Source organism: Setaria viridis, chromosome 3 (genome assembly GCF_005286985.2).
Source record: "Setaria viridis chromosome 3, Setaria_viridis_v4.0, whole genome shotgun sequence".
NCBI lineage: Eukaryota > Viridiplantae > Streptophyta > Magnoliopsida > Poales > Poaceae > Setaria > Setaria viridis.
The window spans coordinates 19026124-19046274 of NC_048265.2; the positions used below are offsets into that span (position 1 = coordinate 19026124).

General features: G+C 45.1%; 2 protein-coding genes and 1 non-coding gene across 4 annotated transcripts; all 3 read right to left on the reverse strand.

The window, feature by feature from the left end:
- Positions 1–7957: 7957 nt before the first annotated feature.
- Positions 7958–8039, reverse strand: TRNAS-AGA (transfer RNA serine (anticodon AGA)). The gene has a single exon. It is a non-coding gene; the product is annotated as a tRNA-Ser (tRNA).
- Positions 8040–9908: 1869 nt separating this feature from the next.
- LOC117847856 (cytochrome c) lies at positions 9909–12297 on the reverse strand. The gene is made up of 3 exons (XM_034729151.2): positions 12081–12297; positions 11212–11345; positions 9909–10285 (listed from the first exon to the last, which is right to left on the reverse strand). Exons 1-3 carry the CDS (start codon positions 12190–12192, stop codon positions 10193–10195), a joined length of 339 nt encoding a protein of 112 aa, XP_034585042.1. The 5' UTR covers positions 12193–12297; the 3' UTR covers positions 9909–10192.
- A 586-nt stretch (positions 12298–12883) lies between these two features.
- Positions 12884–19091, reverse strand: LOC117847855 (uncharacterized). 2 transcript variants are annotated; one of them, XM_034729149.2, is made up of 10 exons: positions 18717–19090; positions 17347–17470; positions 16308–16967; positions 14853–15995; positions 14682–14743; positions 14550–14597; positions 14349–14436; positions 13635–13724; positions 13408–13499; positions 12884–13284 (listed from the first exon to the last, which is right to left on the reverse strand). In XM_034729149.2, the coding sequence occupies exons 2-10, from the start codon at positions 17416–17418 to the stop codon at positions 13260–13262; spliced, it is 2280 nt and encodes a 759-aa protein (XP_034585040.1). In that variant the 5' UTR covers positions 17419–17470; positions 18717–19090; the 3' UTR covers positions 12884–13259. The 2 variants fall into 2 exon arrangements, with proteins under 2 accessions (XP_034585040.1, XP_034585041.1); XM_034729150.2 differs by lacking the exon at positions 13635–13724 and having other exon boundaries at positions 18717–19091.
- Positions 19092–20151: the final 1060 nt, after the last annotated feature.

Here is a 20151-nt window from a genome sequence, read left to right on the forward strand (position 1 = left end):
GATCCGATGTTGTGTTGCCCGACTACAATGACTAACAGGGGTGCTGCGCCTTAGCGACAATTACACCTGCTCCAATTTATTGTTGTTCCTGCCGTGCCAAGAACAGCCCTGAACCTACAAGCAAATCGAAGAACAAGTGGACAAGCAAACAGTGCACAGACCTTGCCCAAGAGATGAATCTGATACACTCGAATTTGGGGGTCTGAATCAAGCAAATTGGGTGGTTTAATCGACACACGCGTTTACAAGGAAGTAGCAGTAGCTAAACTTTCATCTAAATAAAATCCAATTGTTCTTGGTGGTGGCTAAGGGGTATATGAACATGGGAGGACGACCACCTCCAAAGTGGCGCAACCTCTAAAACAGTTTTATGAGGACATGCGAGATAAATTTTCATTCGTCATTATCTTAGTGACGCACCGAAATAAAAAACATCACTAGTCGCGGTTTATGACACTCGACTAATGATGAAGGTTTTCATCACTCCCGCGTCATAAATATGGTTTATGACAAAAAAACACGTTTATGATACTTTTTGATTTGTCATTAGTCGGAAGATTTCTTGTAGTGCTCCTGTTCTTGTTTTGGTGGTTTAAGTGCCTAGCTGCCGCTGTTGCCAGCCATGCCGTGTGTTCAGGGTTTGGGTGTTTGGAGAATGCTGGAGGAAAGAACGTTCGAGCATGCTGTAGAAGAGGAACGAAACGTGAGGGGCAAATTGTTCTTTTATTTTTGTGAAAATGAAGAGAAGCAAATAAAACATAAGGAAACTGGGAAGAACTGTTGTTTCATGACTCGGTGACATGGTTGCGGTGCTGTTCTTTGAAATCACGGAATTCCAGTGCTGTTTCATGAACACGGGAGAGACGGGTGCTATTTCCTTAATCCTTCCATTTCTGCAATTGCTTAATGCTAATGCTCGAAAGTTAGCCTTAAGCTTAAGGTGTGGCAAGAAAAAATAAAAAAAAACTATTTCTCTCTCTTCACACTTTTCTTTTCTCACACTTGTGGGTGAATGTGGATGACTTTTTTTTATTGAAATAGTGCCCACGTCTGTACTGTAGGAAACCTTTAGCATTGTGGAGTTACAGTCATCTGACACAAAGATCCCACCTTAAGTTCACATTGGCAATAACCGTTGCCCATGCCCGAGCAACAGTTGTGCCCGTGTCCTCAAACCAAAGGAAAGAGGCGACGTGGGTTCCGCTGGGGTTGAAGGATTTACGGGGAAGGGTGGGACCCACTATACATGAGAGGTTGGCTTGGGCTGGCCTCCGCTGTTAAAGCTCCTCCGATCCTCCCCTAATGTGTGTACTCGATGGGTCTCTCCCCGGCATTGGTCGCGTTTGACCGAGGCCATGGAGACTTATCATTTGGTGGGGAGTTTTTTCAAATGACTTTGTTTGGTGGTTTTCATGCTCATTTTGTTTCGTTTGGGCAGCAGCACGGCATGCATACCAAATCGAGATCACAACAATGGGGTGAGCCACGCGTGATCCGAAAGTATTGCTTAGTATTAAGTGCCTTAGTATTAAGTTCCATCTTTTCTGTTAGGAAAATCTTTTGGTAACCTCTATCTCGTTGTACATCTTTTTAGTCTACGGCCGATCCTTATCTTAACATGTATATAGATTCCTTAGAAATCAAGTTGACTCGGTTAAACTTAGAAATTTACTTGTAACTAATGCGACCAATCCTATAAATTCGGAGTACAAGATAATTGGAGTCACATACAACAATAAGAAGCTAGCATGCGTGCATATGGGCACGGAGTCCAAATCGGCTTCATTGGATTAATCGGCAAGGAGAGGCAAGGATGATATAAAGGAAAGGCCAGCACGTATGGATAAAAATGATTAGAATATACAACATGGATTCTGGTGCACTTTGCATGCCAAGCGTGGGAGGCTTCCAGAATAATTATGCATGCGGCCGATCTGTGCATGTACGGGAGGTTGTTTTATAGAATAAAATATTTTAGAGATAGAGTTGGGTTAGTTAGAGATAGAGTTTTTTATTAGAAAAGATTGTGTACGTGACTTGCCTTGTGCGTGGCTAGATGCCAACGTCCGCCCTATAAATATAAAGGGACGTGGCCATTTTAAAGAATAATCACACGATCAATATACAACACATCTATCTTTTATTTACCTTTTCGGCTTCACGCCATTGCATTAGGAGTAGGAGTAATGTAGCTTCTCGACGAGTTCCTTCTAGCAAGCTGGGCTGCATCGACCTCGATCTCCGGCGAGCTGCAAGTTCCGTCACCAGGTGTTCTAGGCTTTAACCACCGGGCGTATCGCTGTGGTTTCGTCTAGTTTCATCTACCAGTTATCGAGTATCTTGGATCTTTGACTTACGGCGCATCGCTTCTATCTCGATCTACGGTATTCACCAGTTATCCCGCCTTGATTAAGCTTGCATCGGCTGATATTTATCTGTTCTATCGTCTTGCCGTTTACGACATATTAATTATTATTAATTCTGTCGGAATAGACGATAGATCTATTTTTAATAGCCTGTTGCATCTTGATCTTGGCCATCCTTCGAGTGTTGTTGGGAGTAAGTTCCGTTGTGATTGGATCATCGGCTAGCGGGGTTCAGATTAATGTCCTGCTAAATATTTCTAGACTGCAACTACCGGGCGCATCGCTGTGGTTTCACCTAGAGATATTGGTGGTGATGTTAGTTTAGATCTCATCGGCTTGTGGCTCTAGCTATGGCGGGGCAACAACTCAACAACATCCTGTTTTCTATCGGCCGTCTGGCCGATATTTATTGTAAATTATATTAAATCGGCTGGATGGCCGATGAATCACTCACATTCATCAAGGTACTGGAATCGGCTTCACAGCCGATATATTTGTCATGATTTATTTTGTTGCACCATTATCGCTACTGTGCCAAGATTATATCGGCCTGATCGGCCGGTTGCCTCGGACTTCACAATAACTATCATCTCCTTGTCAGTTGAATGGTCAAACTGACTGGCACGCCCGCGCACACCACGCGCGCCGATTTGGATTCTGCACTGGAGTTAAGCAGATCTCCCAGGTCCTCATGTGCTGATGCAGGGTCCACCACCGCCAGGATTTTGCGTCAACACATTTTGGCACGCCCAGTGGGACACGGTTATAAGGCTCACATTTTTATTCAATAAAAAAGCATCTTTAGCAGCTGTATCAAGTTCATCGGCATTGGCGTGTTGGAGTTAATTCAAATCAATATAATATTCCAACCAGAAGAGCTGATGGTACAGAGAGATGATCTTAATTTTAATCGGCTGCACATTGTATAGATAAATTTGATGCTAGATTAATTACGGAGGAAACCGATACAACATCGACACCATCATTCCTTACTGATGTTATATATCGGCCAGTTCAGAGGAAACAAGTATCGGCTGGGCACATAGTAGCTGATGAAGTTTTGTTTTTTTTTTATCAGCCAAAGGAAACAAAGCATCGGCCGATGGAATATAATCGGCAAGCATAGTGGCCGATGGAATTATTTTTTAGCCAATGGAACTTTTTTTTCAGCCGATAGAAGTATTTTTCAGCTGATGCAACATTTTTTTTTTAGCCGATTGGAAAAGCTCCAGCGGGTGGGCAAGAGAGAAATAAAAAAGTGCATCGGCAGTTGTATCGGCTGATTGGAAGAATTAAAAGGGATCGGCTGATTGGAAATTGCATCGGCTGATGGAAAATGGGATCGGCCGATTGGAGTTGTATCAGCTGATTAAGAAAAAAAAACAACGGCCGATCGTAGAGAAAGACATCGGCCGATTAGCATCAGTCAGTTGGAATTAGAAAAAAAAACAGAGAGAGGCATCGCAGCCTGTTGGAATTAAAAGAAAAAAAAAACAGCGAGAGGCATCGGCCGATTAGCGTCAGCCAGTTGGAATTGAAAGGAAAAAAAAAGCGTGGCATCGGCCGATGGAAAATTAGTTCAGCCGATTGGGAAAAGAACAGATAAAAAAAAAAGGAGGAGGCAGTCGGCCGATGGGCAAAGGAACGAGTGAAAGCAGTGGGCCGATGGAAAAAAAAAAGGGAGAGCAGCCGATAGGAGAAGCTCCGGCCGATGGACAGAGAGAGAAGCCAGCCGATGGAAGTCTCGCCGATGGGCAACAAATAAATTAAAAAAAACAGAGAAGAAGACCGGCCGATAGAAACTTCAGCCGATGGGCAAAGGATATATGAAAGAAGAAATAAAAAAGTTACGTCGGCGATTGAAAATTGCATCAGCCGATAATACTATTTCATATATTTCAGCCGTAGTTTTTGTCTCAGCCGATGGCGTTGCTTGCTATATTTTGGCCGATGGAGTAAGAGGATCAGTAACAATATTTTTTTTTAAGAGAAAGCAAGTATCGGCAAGCATAGTAGCCGATGGATTTGTATTTCAGCCAATGGGGTTTTTGTTTCAGCCGATAGTACTACTGGCTGATGGCAAGTCCGATGAAATAAAAATTGCATCGGCTGATTGGTTCAAGAAAAATCGTATCGGCTGCTTATAGAATTTATTGGATATTAATTTCGAAGCATGAAATATTCATACTTCGAAACTGGGGGGCCTGTGTTGACAACAAAAGCTTGCTGGTTACTGCACCAAGTTTTGGTGTCAACAGACTGATCTGTTGTTTCTACTGCCGGCAATGCCGATGGTGTCCTTTATATTTGAAGAGGAGTCGACGTGGCTTTGGATATTGCAATCAGACGTCATTAGCTCTGAAGACAAGTATCAGACTTCTATAATTAGTTTCGGAACATGAAGCATTCATACTCCGAAACTGGGGGGGCCTGTGTTGACACCGGATTTTGACCAATCCTATAAATTCGGAGTACAAGATAATTGGAGTCACATACAACAATAAGAAGCTAGCATGCGTGCATATGGGCACGGAGTCCAAATCGGCTTCATTGGATTAATCGGCAAGGAGAGGCAAGGATGATATAAAGGAAAGGCCAGCACGTATGGATAAAAATGATTAGAATATACAACATGGATTCTGGTGCACTTTGCATGCCAAGCGTGGGAGGCTTCCAGAATAATTATGCATGCGGCCGATCTGTGCATGTACGGGAGGTTGTTTTATAGAATAAAATATTTTAGAGATAGAGTTGGGTTCGTTAGAGATAGAGTTTTTTATTAGAAAAGATTGTGTACGTGACTTGCCTTGTGCGTGGCTAGATGCCAACGTCCGCCCTATAAATATAAAGGGACGTGGCCATTGTAAAGAATAATCACACGATCAATATACAACACATCTATCTTTTATTTACCTTTTCGGCTTCACGCCATTGCATTAGGAGTAGGAGTAATGTAGCTTCTCGACGAGTTCCTTCTAGCAAGCTGGGCTGCATCGACCTCGATCTCCGGCGAGCTGCAAGTTCCGTCACCAGGTGTTCTAGGCTTTAACCACCGGGCGTATCGCTGTGGTTTCGTCTAGTTTCATCTACCAGTTATCGGGTATCTTGGATCTTTGACTTACGGCGCATCGCTTCTATCTCGATCTACGGTATTCACCAGTTATCCCGCCTTGATTAAGCTTGCATCGGCTGATATTTATCTGTTCTATCGTCTTGCCGTTTACGACATATTAATTATTATTAATTCTGTCGGAATAGACGATAGATCTATTTTTAATAGCCTGTTGCATCTTGATCTTGGCCATCCTTCGAGTGTTGTTGGGAGTAAGTTCCGTTGTGATTGGATCATCGGCTAGCGGGGTTCAGATTAATGTCCTGCTAAATATTTCTAGACTGCAACTACCGGGCGCATCGCTGTGGTTTCACCTAGAGATATTGGTGGTGATGTTAGTTTAGATCTCATCGGCTTGTGGCTCTAGCTATGGCGGGGCAACAACTCAACAACATCCTGTTTTCTATCGGCCGTCTGGCCGATATTTATTGTAAATTATATTAAATCGGCTGGATGGCCGATGAATCACTCACATTCATCAAGGTACTGGAATCGGCTTCACAGCCGATATATTTGTCATGATTTATTTTGTTGCACCATTATCGCTACTGTGCCAAGATTATATCGGCCTGATCGGCCGGTTGCCTCGGACTTCACAATAACTATCATCTCCTTGTCAGTTGAATGGTCAAACTGACTGGCACGCCCGCGCACACCACGCGCGCCGATTTGGATTCTGCACTGGAGTTAAGCAGATCTCCCAGGTCCTCATGTGCTGATGCAGGGTCCACCACCGCCAGGATTTTGCGTCAACAGAGGTAACACCTTAGCACTTCATATGCATCTAAGAATGGCGAGTTCGTCCTCTCCTTTTGCGTCATCGGTGCTTGGCTCTCCCATTTCGAAGAAGATTACGACTTACGAGAGAAAACATTCACTTGTGAGAAACGTAGGTGTGTCATGCTCTCCATGGCGCACAAATTGATGGAGTTCAATCTATTGCACGTTGCACCGCTAGCAAAAATGTTGACCATCACCAATGCAAACAAGGTGGAGAAGGATATCCCCAACCTACCCTATGCGAAATGAATTGCTCAAGAACAACATGTTTTGAACTCCCTCGAGGAGGAAGTTCTTGCAAATGCGGCGACCGAGGAGACATTTGCTAATCCACGAGTTCTTTCGTGTCCCCTGCGTGAGCCAAGCTAACCAATATTGATTTGCACTTGCAACCACTGCGAAAGGGCAACATGACAAAGGCACAATACTTCTCCAAGATAAAGGCTTGGAGATATGAACTTGATGTCACGGGAAAGACAACGAGATTGTCTTGTACATTTTGAATGGACTCGACTCTGATTATATTCCGAACCGTACGGCAGCTGAATGTTGATAGTGGTTTAAATTAAAAGGAGTACCAGTCCAAAGAAAGAAAAAGTTTGCAGGTGTATATATCGGTATACTGACACCGACGCTATATACCCAGAGAACTCCACAAGCTAATTGACCGTGATAAATATCATTGACATGATTAAGTGCACACAACCATAAAGACGGACAGGGAAATTGATCGTATTGGTACTCATAACCCTTTGACCCTACATATCATAATATCATTACCAGGGGCGGATCTAAGGGGGCTCTAGCCCCCCTACTGCCCAAGACCTCCATTAGGGGAGGAAGATGAGAAGAAGAGAGGAAAAACAAGAAAAACAAGAGGAAGAAGGGGTGGAGATGAAAGGGAAGGAAGAAGCAAGTCCTCTCTAAATCTTAAACCTTTATCATTACTAGGGACATGTAGAATATTATAATATCCATTTCCTATTCAAGTTTATGGGTTATTTTTTTTCATTATACTGATATACAAGGAGCGCAAACTTTTAAAACAACAAGGTCAAAAGAAAACGCCAATAGAGCTCAGCTTTGAGATATCCGATATCGAGTTAACGGAATCACAATAAAAGCCAAAATATATTTATTCAGTGCACTCAGATCGTTGCACCGAGCCTCACAAAAGACTCCGTGCATCGTGCAATCCACTCAAAGAGCAAATTGCAAATGGGTCACGCGACTGAATCTTAAGGCTACATAAAACTTGTTGATGTTTAACTGGCAAAAGATGAGATGTCGAAGTGGATTTGTTAAGAGGGGAAAAAAGACAACGGCATGATAGGGGTAACGTGGGAATAGAGGTTTGCTAAGTCCTCGCAAACAAAAGGTTTTGGAGACGAATGTACCCGGATGCACAGAAGTAAAATGGAAGCATAAAATAAACGCGTGGTCGGCAGGATTCGAACCTGCGCGGGCAAAGCAAATTGCAAATGGGTCACGCGACTGAATCTTAAGGCTACATAAAACTTGTTGATGTTTAACTGGCAAAAGATGAGATGTCGAAGTGGATTTGTTAAGAGGGGAAAAAAGACAACGGCATGATAGGGGTAACGTGGGAATAGAGGTTTGCTAAGTCCTCGCAAACAAAAGGTTTTGGAGACGAATGTACCCGGATGCACAGAAGCAAAATGGAAGCATAAAATAAACGCGTGGTCGGCAGGATTCGAACCTGCGCGGGCAAAGCCCACATGATTTCTAGTCATGCCCGATAACCACTCCGGCACGACCACTCACATGATTTAATATCCAATAATTTGATAAATACTAATACAAATTTATTTGTCGCCGACTCATGAATGCCTAAATCAACGAAAGCACGGATATCATATTATCATCGATATAAATCCTGCCCACTCAGAATCCGAATCCAAAACGTGACCACCAAGCTCTTTATATAAAGCTAGATCCAAACAGGACCTACGACGTACCATCAGTCCATCACCAAAGCAGTTGGATGGATACAGAAGGCACCAATTCTCTCGTACCCAACAAATCCATCTCGGCGTACAAACAGAAACACGGCACCATGGAAGTATTAATATAACTATAAAACTAAATTGCATAAATAAAGTTTAATTCGTGAGACGAAACTATAAATCTAATCTAATTGCATAAATAAAGTCTAATTCGTGAGACGAATCTATAAGCATTAGAAAATTTGATACTGCACATGGATTAATTAAGTTTAATATTTGATACTGCACATGGATTAATTAAGTTTAATAGAGTCACGACTAAGGCCCTGTTTGGCACAGCTCCACTCCACAACTCCAGCGACTCCAGGAAAAAAAATAGCCAAACACCCCAACTCCAAAACTCCATGGAGCTGTAGTACAAATGGGGGTGGAGTTTTGGAGCACCTCTTTTGCTGCTCCAAAAACCCCTCTTTTAAACCTCCTCGTGGAGTTGGTGGGTAATTACCCACCACTGCCACTGATTACACAAAAAAACGTTTCATCTGTTTGCCTCCTTTCCATTCTCCCGTGCTCCTCTGTTTCTTTCCATTCTCCCGTGACTTCACCCGCCCCCGCGTGTACCTGCGTCGGCGCATAGGGTTGCGCCGGCGGCTAGCCTCGCCGCCGCCGTAGCCCCTGCCGGCGGCCGGAGCCAGCGCCCCACCGCCGCCGCAGGTCGGCCGAGCCCGTCGCCAGGCGCCCTTGGCCCGACGCCGGTCCGCTCGCCCGCCTAACCCCGCCGCCAGACGCCCCTAGGCCCGTCGGCGGCCGGAGCGCCCTGCCGCCGGCCTTCGCGCCCCCCTGTCGAGCCCCGTCACCGGCCTTCGCGCCCCCTGCCGAGCCCCGCCGCCGCCCTTCGCGCCCCCCTGCCGAGCTCCGCCGCCGCCTTTCGCGCCCCCCTGCCGAGCCCCACCGCCGCCCTTCGCGCCGCTCCGCCGAAGGCCTGGCCGCCGGCATTCGCGCCCGTCCGCCGAAGCCCCTCCGCCGGCCGCCAGTTCGCCCCGCCGCCGAAGATCCCCCGCCGGCCTTCGCGCCCATCCGCCGAAGCCCTCCGACGGCCGCCAGTTCGCCCATCCGCCGGTGAGCTGCTTGCTTGCTCCTGCAAGGCGACAGGAGCGCCGGGGCAAGGAAAAAAAGAGGAGGGAACGGTGTGTCGTGGTTGCCGAGCAGCCTTTCTGAGGAAGAAGGAGATGAGGATGGAGAGAATGACAAGTGGGACCTAAATTGGGGGGTAACAATGGCAATCCACATTGAAAATTGATTTTTTTGGAGCTGAGAGCACCCATCTAGCCAAACACCCCATTTTATTCTGGAGTTCTGGAGTGGAGCTAACTCCACCGCTGCACATGTATTAATTAAACTTAGTAGATAATTAGTACATGTATTAATTAAACTTAGTAGATAATTAGTTTTATAATTAATTCACTTTAGTCCTTCTAATCATTCTAATTAGTATACAAAAGCCTAAACTAAACATTAATTATTCTAACACCTCAACTAAACATTAATTATTCTAATTAGTATTTATTTTAGTCCATAAATCAAAACACCCCTAAGAAAAAAATAACATACAGCACGGACATCAACGCACAACAACTTGACACGCAGGCGGAACGACAGGAAAAAACTTTTAAACATCTCAGATCCTTCAAAATGGGTGCATTCCAGATTTCCAGTTCCACCACCCGGTGGTCAAAAATAGGGCGCTGGGATTCCTCCAGCAGTCGAAACAAGAGATGTCAAAGTTTGACTGTTTTTTGTTCAGCTAAACACCTAGACATTTGAAACCGACACCATAATAAGAACCAAAATACTCAAATAATTGTCTCGTGGCTGCACCATGTTCAACCAGAGTGACCCAAATTGTCTAAACCTCTTTATTAAACTGTAAAACGAATTGCCTCCTCATGGTTCAGCATGCCATCTTTCTATGCGGTGGCTTCCTTCAGGTACGCAATGAGATCGGCACGCTCCTGAGGCTTCTTCAGCCCAGGGAAGACCATCTTGGTTCCAGGAATGTACTGCATATAAATGAGATAGAACAGTTCACGTTATCAGTATTGATAAGAGTTCAGAAATAGAAACCACATTTAAACAAAGTGTGCCAAATAAATGCAATTGGGCTTAGGTGGGAGATACTCGTTAAGTTGTTACGGCAACCATCCATGGCCTGCCGCTACAACAGTACTTGTTTAGGCTACTGATGCATGCTTAGATCAGGGGGCGTTCAATAGTGTTGCATAAGACTGGTGGCACATGATGCAGTGACCTACAGTCTAAAGGACTGGGGATTTCATCGAAGTTACTAGCATATAACCTAATTACTGGAAGCAACTCAATGCCTGAACGTAATAGACTAGGACAACTAATAACTAAATAAGAATCCCTCATGTGACCCTGGCACTTGGCAGTCAAGAAAGCTTAATCTACAAAACACCAGATCAAACAAGACTTACTAGTAAGCTAAAATTAATAACGTCATCCTAACCTCCAAATGCCCAGTTATTTGAGTGTAATCAACTAACAAACAGCATGCTGGCATGGTTATAATGAACTATCCATGTTCACAACTCACTTTTGCAAGTTTTACTTTTGCCTCATCCAGTTATTTGGCACCATCCATCTTCACAACTCACAAGACAATTCTTATCAAGATTTAACAGGACCAATTGATCAAGGTAGCATCAGAAAATCAAATATACAGCTGTAATACCTTTCGAGGTACTCTACATGGTTTTGCAAGGTAACTATACTTCCTGACATTGATACTGTGGCATACTTCTCATTGGTAAAAGAACATCACTAAGACATTCAAGGGGATCATTTTTCACAAAAAGTTAACTGTGACAGAGCATCATTTCCATCCCCTTAACCTTCCATACCAACAAAGAAACACTGAAGAGACTAGCTAAAGCATCTCAGTAACTAAAGAGAAAAGTAACAATACCTTCTTAGGGTTAAGCAGGTACTCGTACAAAGTGTTCTCCTCCCAGACCACAGCCTTGTTCTTGTTTCCCGCGGAGTAGGAGTAGCCAGCGGTGGTACCAGACTGCCTCCCAAAGAGACCATTCAAGTTTGGACCTGCAATTCACAAACATGGTTATATTACAAAATACAAATTGGTATCAATGTAACCAGTCAGACAGAACATGCAATCAATTTAGTTGTACAGACCAACTAGAGTGATGATTGCGACAGCCATATTCAGAATAGGAAAACATAATGAAATAGTGAAATAGAGGAACAGCACCACGAGCTTATCCCGTCTCTATATGCCAGTTCTAGTTGCATGAAAAAGGATGAGCCAGCAACTGTGGAAATCAAACGGTACAACTAAATCCAACACAACAGGCAGCATGGCCATGTATAGATGGGGGATCAATCTAACCAGCGTGTTCAAGTAACGCCCAGCAACCTCAACGAACTGACCACCTAATCCTGAGCCCTGACCATTCCAAAGCTACACGAGGCCTGAACAAGCATCGGTTGCACTACGTGCCAGCCCCAAATCCATCCCCAAATCAAGTAGGAAAACAGGGCAACATACCGCATAGCCCACAGGCATTTGTTGCTAAAACAAGACGACCAAACGAACAGACCCAAGTTCCTATCAACATGCTCGCACGAATCGAATAGATCTAAGCGCCGCGCGCACCATTCCCTCACGGGTCAGGGGACACGCGAAGGAATCTACATATACAGCTACCCGGGCTCAGATCTGATCCGCCAGTCCACAGCCCGCACGCAAACGAATCACAGCGAGATGGAGCGGGCTATCCAGATCCTTGACGGCTTAGTGGCGGCGGAGACGCTCACCTTGCTTGTGGCCGGCGCCCTTTTCGACGGTGTGGCACTGCGCGCACTTGGTCTTGAAGATCTTCTCGCCCGCCTTGGGGTTGCCGGGGGGAGCCTCCGAGAACGACGCCATCGCCGCCGCACGCACGCAGAGAGATCTGGAGCCGACGGAGAAGAGAAGGAAGAGGAGGCCAACTGCAACTTCTGGTTTGCCCTTTGGACTTGCGCCGAAATCGCGAGGACCCGGTTTTTCTATAGACCAAGCGCGTGGAGGCGCGGAGCGGGCGAGGCCGCGGTGGGTGCGCGGAAGTACGGAACTGCCCCTGAGGCGTGGGAGAGCTAGGGCGTGCGGAGGAGGGGCAGGTTGGGGAACGGGGAGGGCTCGAGAAGGTTTCCGTGGCTTGGAGAAAAAGGAAAGCGTGGGCGGCGCGTGGACGGGAAGCGTGGGCGCCCGACGCCCCGTTCGGGTGGCGGCGGCCGGGTGCTAGTACGTGCCAGGGTGCTTCCTGGGCCGCGTCCCTCAGTTGGTGGGGGGGTTTGCGGTTGGTGGTTCGCCAGGTAGGCGGGAGGATCGCTACCGTCGATGGGAAGGGAACGGGCAAGCGAACGGTCCAGATCAGTTCGCGGATTAAAATCTGTTAGAAAAGCGCACCACGTGCCACACGAATCAGCCAACCTTTTCATGGAAAACAACTTTCATGGATGACACAACACCAGGAAAATCCCAAAGCTTTTTCATCAGATTTCAACTTCTAACGGGATCGCCGCTATTAACAAGGGCTTGCAATCAGTTCAGCAAGAAACGTGCAGGGTAAGCACAGGCATACAGATAGCAAAGCTGCAAAGGATCAATAAATTGGCAGCTCCAGCATGCTACCTGCCTGCAAACCCTGGGGATAGTTTCCGGGTCGATATTCTTCAGCTAAAGCTCCAATTATTCCAGGTATGTACAATGTTCTAGTTAAATCCGGGATGTAAAAAAACTACGATGCCATTAGACATTAGTGGATATGATACACGTACCTACATACACTACTACGGTTACTCTAACACAGGTGACAAGAGTGGTGGTAACTGGTAAGTTACAAAAGATAACATTCCCCATTGCTAGCTTGGGTGCGGCTTCTAGGTCACGTCAGACGCTTCATTTTCCCTTCACAGCTTCAGAGTTATGCTGCAGGATCATTCCTAGATACTGGGTTAGTGCCAGTGTGGAGTTGAGGCCCTGCATTGGACCAAAGAGATGGTGTAAGCTGGAATGCATAGAAATGCACGCGAGAAGATTAAAATCAGAGTGGAACATGGTTTTGCTGCAGACAGTATCCGTTGCTGATTATCAATCACTTACTTTGGCTTTCTTCCAACAGCAGGCAAATTGCTGGCATTCAGCTTCCTCTCGAAGCAAGATGGTCGGCGCGGAGGAGGTGGCGGCGGCGGAGGCTGAAAAATCAAGTGAGCAAAAGTCAATTACAGTTTCAAGTTACAGGCTTCAAAATTGTGCGTCCAATCATGAATACTTCATTGTTTTGCAAATCCGAGTGATTGTTATGCAGTGAAAAGGATAAAAGCTCGCACCGCAGGGGCCCTTGTCTTTACACTTCCAGTCGGTGAAGGAGTCATGTTATTTGATTTATATGCTTGAGCGCGTACTCCCTCACGCAAACCCTACAAAAAGATATTCTACATAAATTAGCACACCGGTGAACAGCCAGTGTCTCCAATAAGATAATTCCAGGTATGCACCTGCTTACGCTAACCAGCTACCAGTTTTGGACCCCAGTTCTTGTCAGGCTGTGGATTTTCTATTTCAATGCAAAATTCTATATATTTCAATCGATGTTGATTACATTTAGGGAAGTATTACTGTATTTGGGATGAAAAGGCCAGGGCTTTGAAAGGCAGAACCGGACCATTTCAGGTTTACCAGTCAGTTACTGGAAGTGGCAGATTTCACAACCATAGCTAATACTAGCACGAGGTCCCGTTCATGAAAAGTTCTAGACTGAGAAGAAGCTGGAAACCACAATTACATATCCCAGAATTAGGTGCACACTAGTTTTCAGAATGAGCCTACCCTTTGCATAATGTAATGGCAACAGTTCAGCCTTTTTGTTCCAGGGCTTATCAGTTATCTATACTGTTATACTCAGGCTTATCAGAGTAATGTATGTGAAATATAGAAGCATTTAGGATACAGACAAAACAGATCATATTGTTAACTTAAACACTGCAGACTCGCATGTATGTATATGTTGGACCAACAGCACAAAAGGAAAAGAAGTTTCTCACCTCCTTGTTTGACTTTCTGGAATTTTCTAGGCCACGGTCATCTCTAACATTGGAAGTCAGCATTTTCCTTGTAGGCAAGTTAAAAGGGCTGAAAAATAAGATGCAGTGGTTAGAGAAATTGAATTGATCCAATTTTGAAAACCAGAGCACTCCAGACCCCTAGTACAATTGTTCTGAAAAAAGCCCCCTGAGAATTAGCACCTCTTTTGCGTCCAATCCACTTGAAATTCCACCCTTTCTTTCGCATAGCTGTCAGACAATACAAAAAATAGCAATTAAATCTCGATGCAAGTTCTTTAATCAAGCTTCCCAGAAAAAGTTTGTAACAACAACCTTATGTTTTCCAGCTTTCTACTTTTAACAATGCTGGAAGTCATTGCCTTTTCAGGAGTACCCTGCACGAGAAACAGAGAGGAAACAATAATTCACAATGACAAAGTCTGATGTCTTTTGAAATGGCTGAAAAGAATTAACATATTTATGCAATATATTGAGAGAACATACTTCTTTTGCCATAGCACCCTTTGAATAGCTTGCCATTGCTCTTGACTCGATAGGTGTTTTTGGATTTGGTTTCATTGTACTTCTGTTGGCTATAGGGCGCCTTTCTCCAGTAGAAGGGCGCTGCGGGGTGGAAATGTCACCTTTTTTAGTGAGGCATCTATCTGGAGTCAAAGGCCAACGTGAGGTGGCAACATTAGTTTGCTTCAGTGTAGTCTCTCTGTTAACAGGGCGTCTCTCAGGAGTAGAAGGCCTGTGCGGTGGAGCATGCTTTGGTTCAGTATCTCTAACAACGGTCCGCTTCTCAGCAGTAGAAGGCCTGTATGGTGAACCATGCTTCAGTGCAACATCTCTAGCAATGGGGCGCCTCTCGGCAGTAGAAGGCCTGCATGGCGGAGCTACAGTGGCATGCTTTGATGCAATGTCTCTAACAATTGGGCGCCTCTCGGCAGTAGAAGGACGGCACAGGATGACAATATCAGCATGCTTCTGTGCACCTTCTCTAGTGATAGGGTGCTGTTTGACAGCAGATGGCTGACATGAGGTGGAAATACCAACATGCTTTGTGGCCATATCTCTGTTGCTAGTGTGCCTTGCCCCAGTAGAGGGTCTATGTGGGCTAGCAACGCTGAAATGCTTTGGAGCTGACTCTTTGGTGATAGGGCGCCTGCCAGCAGTAGAAGGTCGATGTGGGGTAGCAGTGTTTGATAGCTTTGGGGTTGACTCTTTGGTGACAGGGCGCTTGTTGGCAGTAGAAGGTCGGCGTGGAGTAGCAATGTTGCATTGCTTTGGTGCTGATTCTTTGGTCATAGGACGCCTGTCGGCGGTAGAAGGTCGACGTGGGGTAGCATTGCCGGCATGCTTTAGTGCCGATTCTCTGGTGGCAGGGCGTCTTTCAGAAGTAGAAGGCCGGCATGGGGTGATAACTTCAGTAGGCTTCCTTGAAGCATCTCTGGTGACAGGACGCTGATCTCTGGTAGAGGGCCGTTGTGATGCTGCTGAGGAAGGTCTTCTTAAACCTGTAATGCCACTTCTTGCTGTGGTGCCAATCAAATTGCTGGTTGCTTCTCTTGGCCTTCGCAGTGAATGGATACTTTCTGGCTTTGCCATCTGGTTTATCACACTGGGCTTGCCTGAACCAAGTCCCTGAAATTATTCAAAAACAGCTTATAACTTCATGAAAAATGTACAGGTTTCAGGCCACATAATAAACACAAAACATATATGTATGCCTAAAGATAGCAGGAAATTGAAGATGATTCAAATAGAGATGGTCTAACTTATGCATTCTAGCCCTATAGTCTCATTGAAAAAAGGGGGGAATTTTTAATGTCTTGCACTCTAAGGTGGATGTTATAACGGGGTCCGGTACAATCGTCTACTTACTAGAAAACAAAACACGCGCAGATTGCAACAATGAACAAGATGAAAATATGACCAAAGCCAATGTGCAAATACCTTAGTAACAATTGTGTGATCAGAAACATTACTAGAAGTCATCTTGATAGTCTTTGGAATTATTTTTGAAGCCTGACCAATCCGAGAGTCTTTCTCAGTTATTCTCTTAGGAGATATCATAATCTCATGGGCCATTCCAGGATTATCTTGGCTGGAATTAGCATCTTTGCCGCTAACATCTCCCCTCATTTGTTTGCCAATTTGCTGCAAGCCACCAACTGGTGAAGAATGAGTAGACACAGGAGTTTCATTAACTAAGCTCTCATTCTCGTGATAATCATAGGATTCCATTTCATTCTCAAATGTGGTTGCAGTTGTCGTCTGCTCCATGGAATCATCAACAGGTGTTCCAGATTCAGTCGGAGCTCCATGGTCTGCAGCTGGTTCATATTCTCCTGTTTGACTAGAATTGCTGCCATCACCACTGTACTCCAAATGAAGTTCAGTTTGCTGGTTCTGTTGCTGTAAAGCCTTGAGCTCCCTAATCCTCTTAAAGTATTCTTCAAAGTATGCTTTCTTCTTAGCAACTAATCCATTGAACTTTCCAAACTCCTCATGACGCCTGTCATTGGTAAATACAGACCACTTCTCCCATTCTAACGATTCCAAGTCAAATCTTCCAAATGATATGGAACCATGACCAAACACTTGTGATGTTCCCTAAAGGAAGAAAAAGCACCAGGATTAAGGAAGTGTGAGAATATCAACAGACAATATAATTACATAGAAAAAAAATGCAATAACAGCTTCTAAGGGACTTTTTGGGTTAACACCACTTACTAGTAAACCAGTACAGACAAGGTAATGGTAGTTACCACGGATTCTGGAAGTCTTAGCAACTTCTAATACACTGGCACATAGGTCTACAGTAATATTATTATTCATTGCCTTAAATGGATTTTTATGACATAAGGTCCCTCAGGCAGACACATGGCTAATAGTAATTGCCATAGAAGCTCTAGCAATTTCTGTCACTTCAGGTAAAGTCACTGGCTGTACATTATACTTGGCAAAAAAAAAATAATGAAAGAGAGATCACCTGCGAAATATCCTGCACAGAAGTTTCCTCCTGTGACCATGCAAAAAAGTTTTGATTGACTTCAGTGGCCATCTTATATTGTGTAGCTAATTCATAATTGTTGGGCAAACTTTACTTGTAAACCCTGCAAAATTAAACAAAACATGTTCATGTATAGAGCCACAATTGAGGTTACATTTTGACAACAAAGCAGAACATCACTGGAAAAGGTTGTTCAGCATTTTAAGCAATACTTGGTCAAACAATGGAAAATCTCTGAATGCAACCTATAACCCTGGTGTGTGGTGTGAGCCCAACTTGTGACTTTAAGAGCAAGAACAAGCAGTGTCTCGCAAAGAAAAATGGAATCCTTGTGTAGCTATTTCAACAGGACCAACAGAATTCATAAATGCTGTCAGGACGCACTGACAATGATATAAGCTCCCCCAGTACACTATTTCGGAATCAATAATTTCGCATCACAGCAAACTAATACGTGATGGGGTCAGGAGCTCATGATCAATTCCAAATTTCCAACCACACATGGGACCATTAGCATCAGTCTCGCCGCACCTACCCTCAGATATCAACACTTCACCAACACGGTATTCTTGCACTACATATGCCAAGCAGTTAGACCAGTAAATATCAGTAGTACTAACTAGGACAAGCATGGGACAGCAACACTGCAAGGTAGGGGAAGGATGCAATGAGGAAAAGTGCGCCATCCTTAAAAAAATCAGAAATGAATCATGTCGCCGTAAACAAGCTAATTCTTGATATCTAAACGTCTGATATAGTGATATATTGAAAGGGTGCTCAGTAGAAATAAAAATAATAAAAATCTGCAAAGAACTAGTACAACTCAAACCGCGACAGAGCTGAAATTCTCAAGTATTCTTTACATACTCCGTAATTTGGAGTTAGTGGAATCGGGAAACAAAAAAATATCTGCAAAACAAGAAATTTTTAAACGGCAAATAGCAAAATTCACGCCCCGTATTCTGCTCTTTCATTAGTGGCAAAAGAAAATTAGGAAGGAAGGAAATAAAAAAACATGAGAAACTACCATAGTCAGAACTAGGAAATAAATCTTTCCGAAAAAAAACATCACAGGAAAGAGAAGCTAGTAAGGAAGAGCAAGAGAACCGCAAGAAAGGGGATTCAAGGAACGCGGCAGAGCACATGAAATTACAAGCAAATCCAGCGGCATTGCGGAATTTCTCAGAGCTGCCAACGCCTAACCACCGCCAACCTCGCGAGGCGACACCTCCCGCACGAATCTGCCCCAAAAACCCGACCAAGAAACTACTAACAGCACGGTTTCCCCCACTCCCAAACCCAGCCAAGAACCAAGCAGGAGCGGACGGGCCAAAAGCAAACTAGCATACCTGGAACCGCTGGTCACCACCCGGCCGCCAACGCATCGGATCCGGCGTGGTGAGGCGCGGCGCGTCCCTCTCCCCCAGATCCGGGCATGAGCCAGAGAACAGCCCCGCCCGCGGCCTCCTGCAGCCCCAGCCCGGTGGAGCTCTCCACCGCCGCCGGTGGTTCCTTCCTCGCGACTGGGATTCCTTCCTTGCTCGCGCCCAGCACGCCGGATTTAGGTGCGGATTGGCGAGGCGGTGTGAGCGCGAAGTTACTACTGGTAGAGTGGGCCAGACACTGCCTGCGCTTTGGTTGGGTGGTGCGGCAGGAGACGACGCTCGGGAGAAAAGGCTGGAGCCTGGAGCAGAGTTTGGCCCCGCGGAGGCGGAGAGGAAGAAAACAAAGGTTTAAAATGCGTGACAGCAGATGAAAAGAACATTTGTTCGGAGAAAAATGATAGTTGGTTCTTGATTTGTTAAAGAAAAGGCGTGCGCATAAAAGGCAAATCCCAGTGCAGTTTTGGCCGTTCAAAATTCGATTCATAGATAGATAGATAGATGTAGATAATGTGGGGTGCACTGTGATATAATAGTGTGCTCCGCTACACTTAAAATTAGCGCTTTTAGCTTTCTTTTTTCCTGGTGCGCTTCTTTTAACATTGCTCTAAACGCTTTTTGGCACTTTTTCAACATCTAGTGAGATTCATTCAGGCTTTCTTCTAAACGATGAGGCATTTTTTTTCTCAATTGAAAACCATAACCATTTATGTCTTTGCACAGCATGGTCTTCACTATATATGACATTTAGGCTATCCTGCCCTCTTGAGCCTTGAGCGCCCACAGTCCACATATAGTGAAGACCACGCTAACTACAGAATACAGATGGAGGACGTAATTTGGCCCTAATCTGCTCCTGTACCAAATTTCAGGCTCCGCTGCTGCTGTCCGCGTATCGTTAGGACGTTAACTACTGGGTTGGCCATGCCGCGCGCGCAGTGAATACGCCCACGTGCACACGCGCGTAGCGTTATACTACTACGGTGGTGGTGCGGCGGCCGGCGCGGGGGTCACGGACGGGCCGGATGGACGTTAGCTTTGCCCCTGTGTTCTCTAAAAATAGCCAAAGGGAGAGACCGAGAGATGCTCTTAGCATGTCACATGGCCTTTGCTAAGCCTACTACCGTACGTGCCACGCTGACGATTGGTTTAATTCATTAGAAGCATCTCTAGGAGTAGGTTGCTGAACGAGACCATGAAGAGCATCACCATCATGATGGTTGCCCCCAAAGACCGAGCCGTTGCAAATTAAAAGCATCATTGCTTTCTCCTTTTCTTTTTCTCCTGTTTTTTACTAACTGAACAGGGCCGGCCCCTTGTTGCTAATGATAACAATGAGAAAAACGATGGGGAAAGTGACGGTGCTTGACACTTATTAAGAGACCGTACAGGGCTCCGGGTA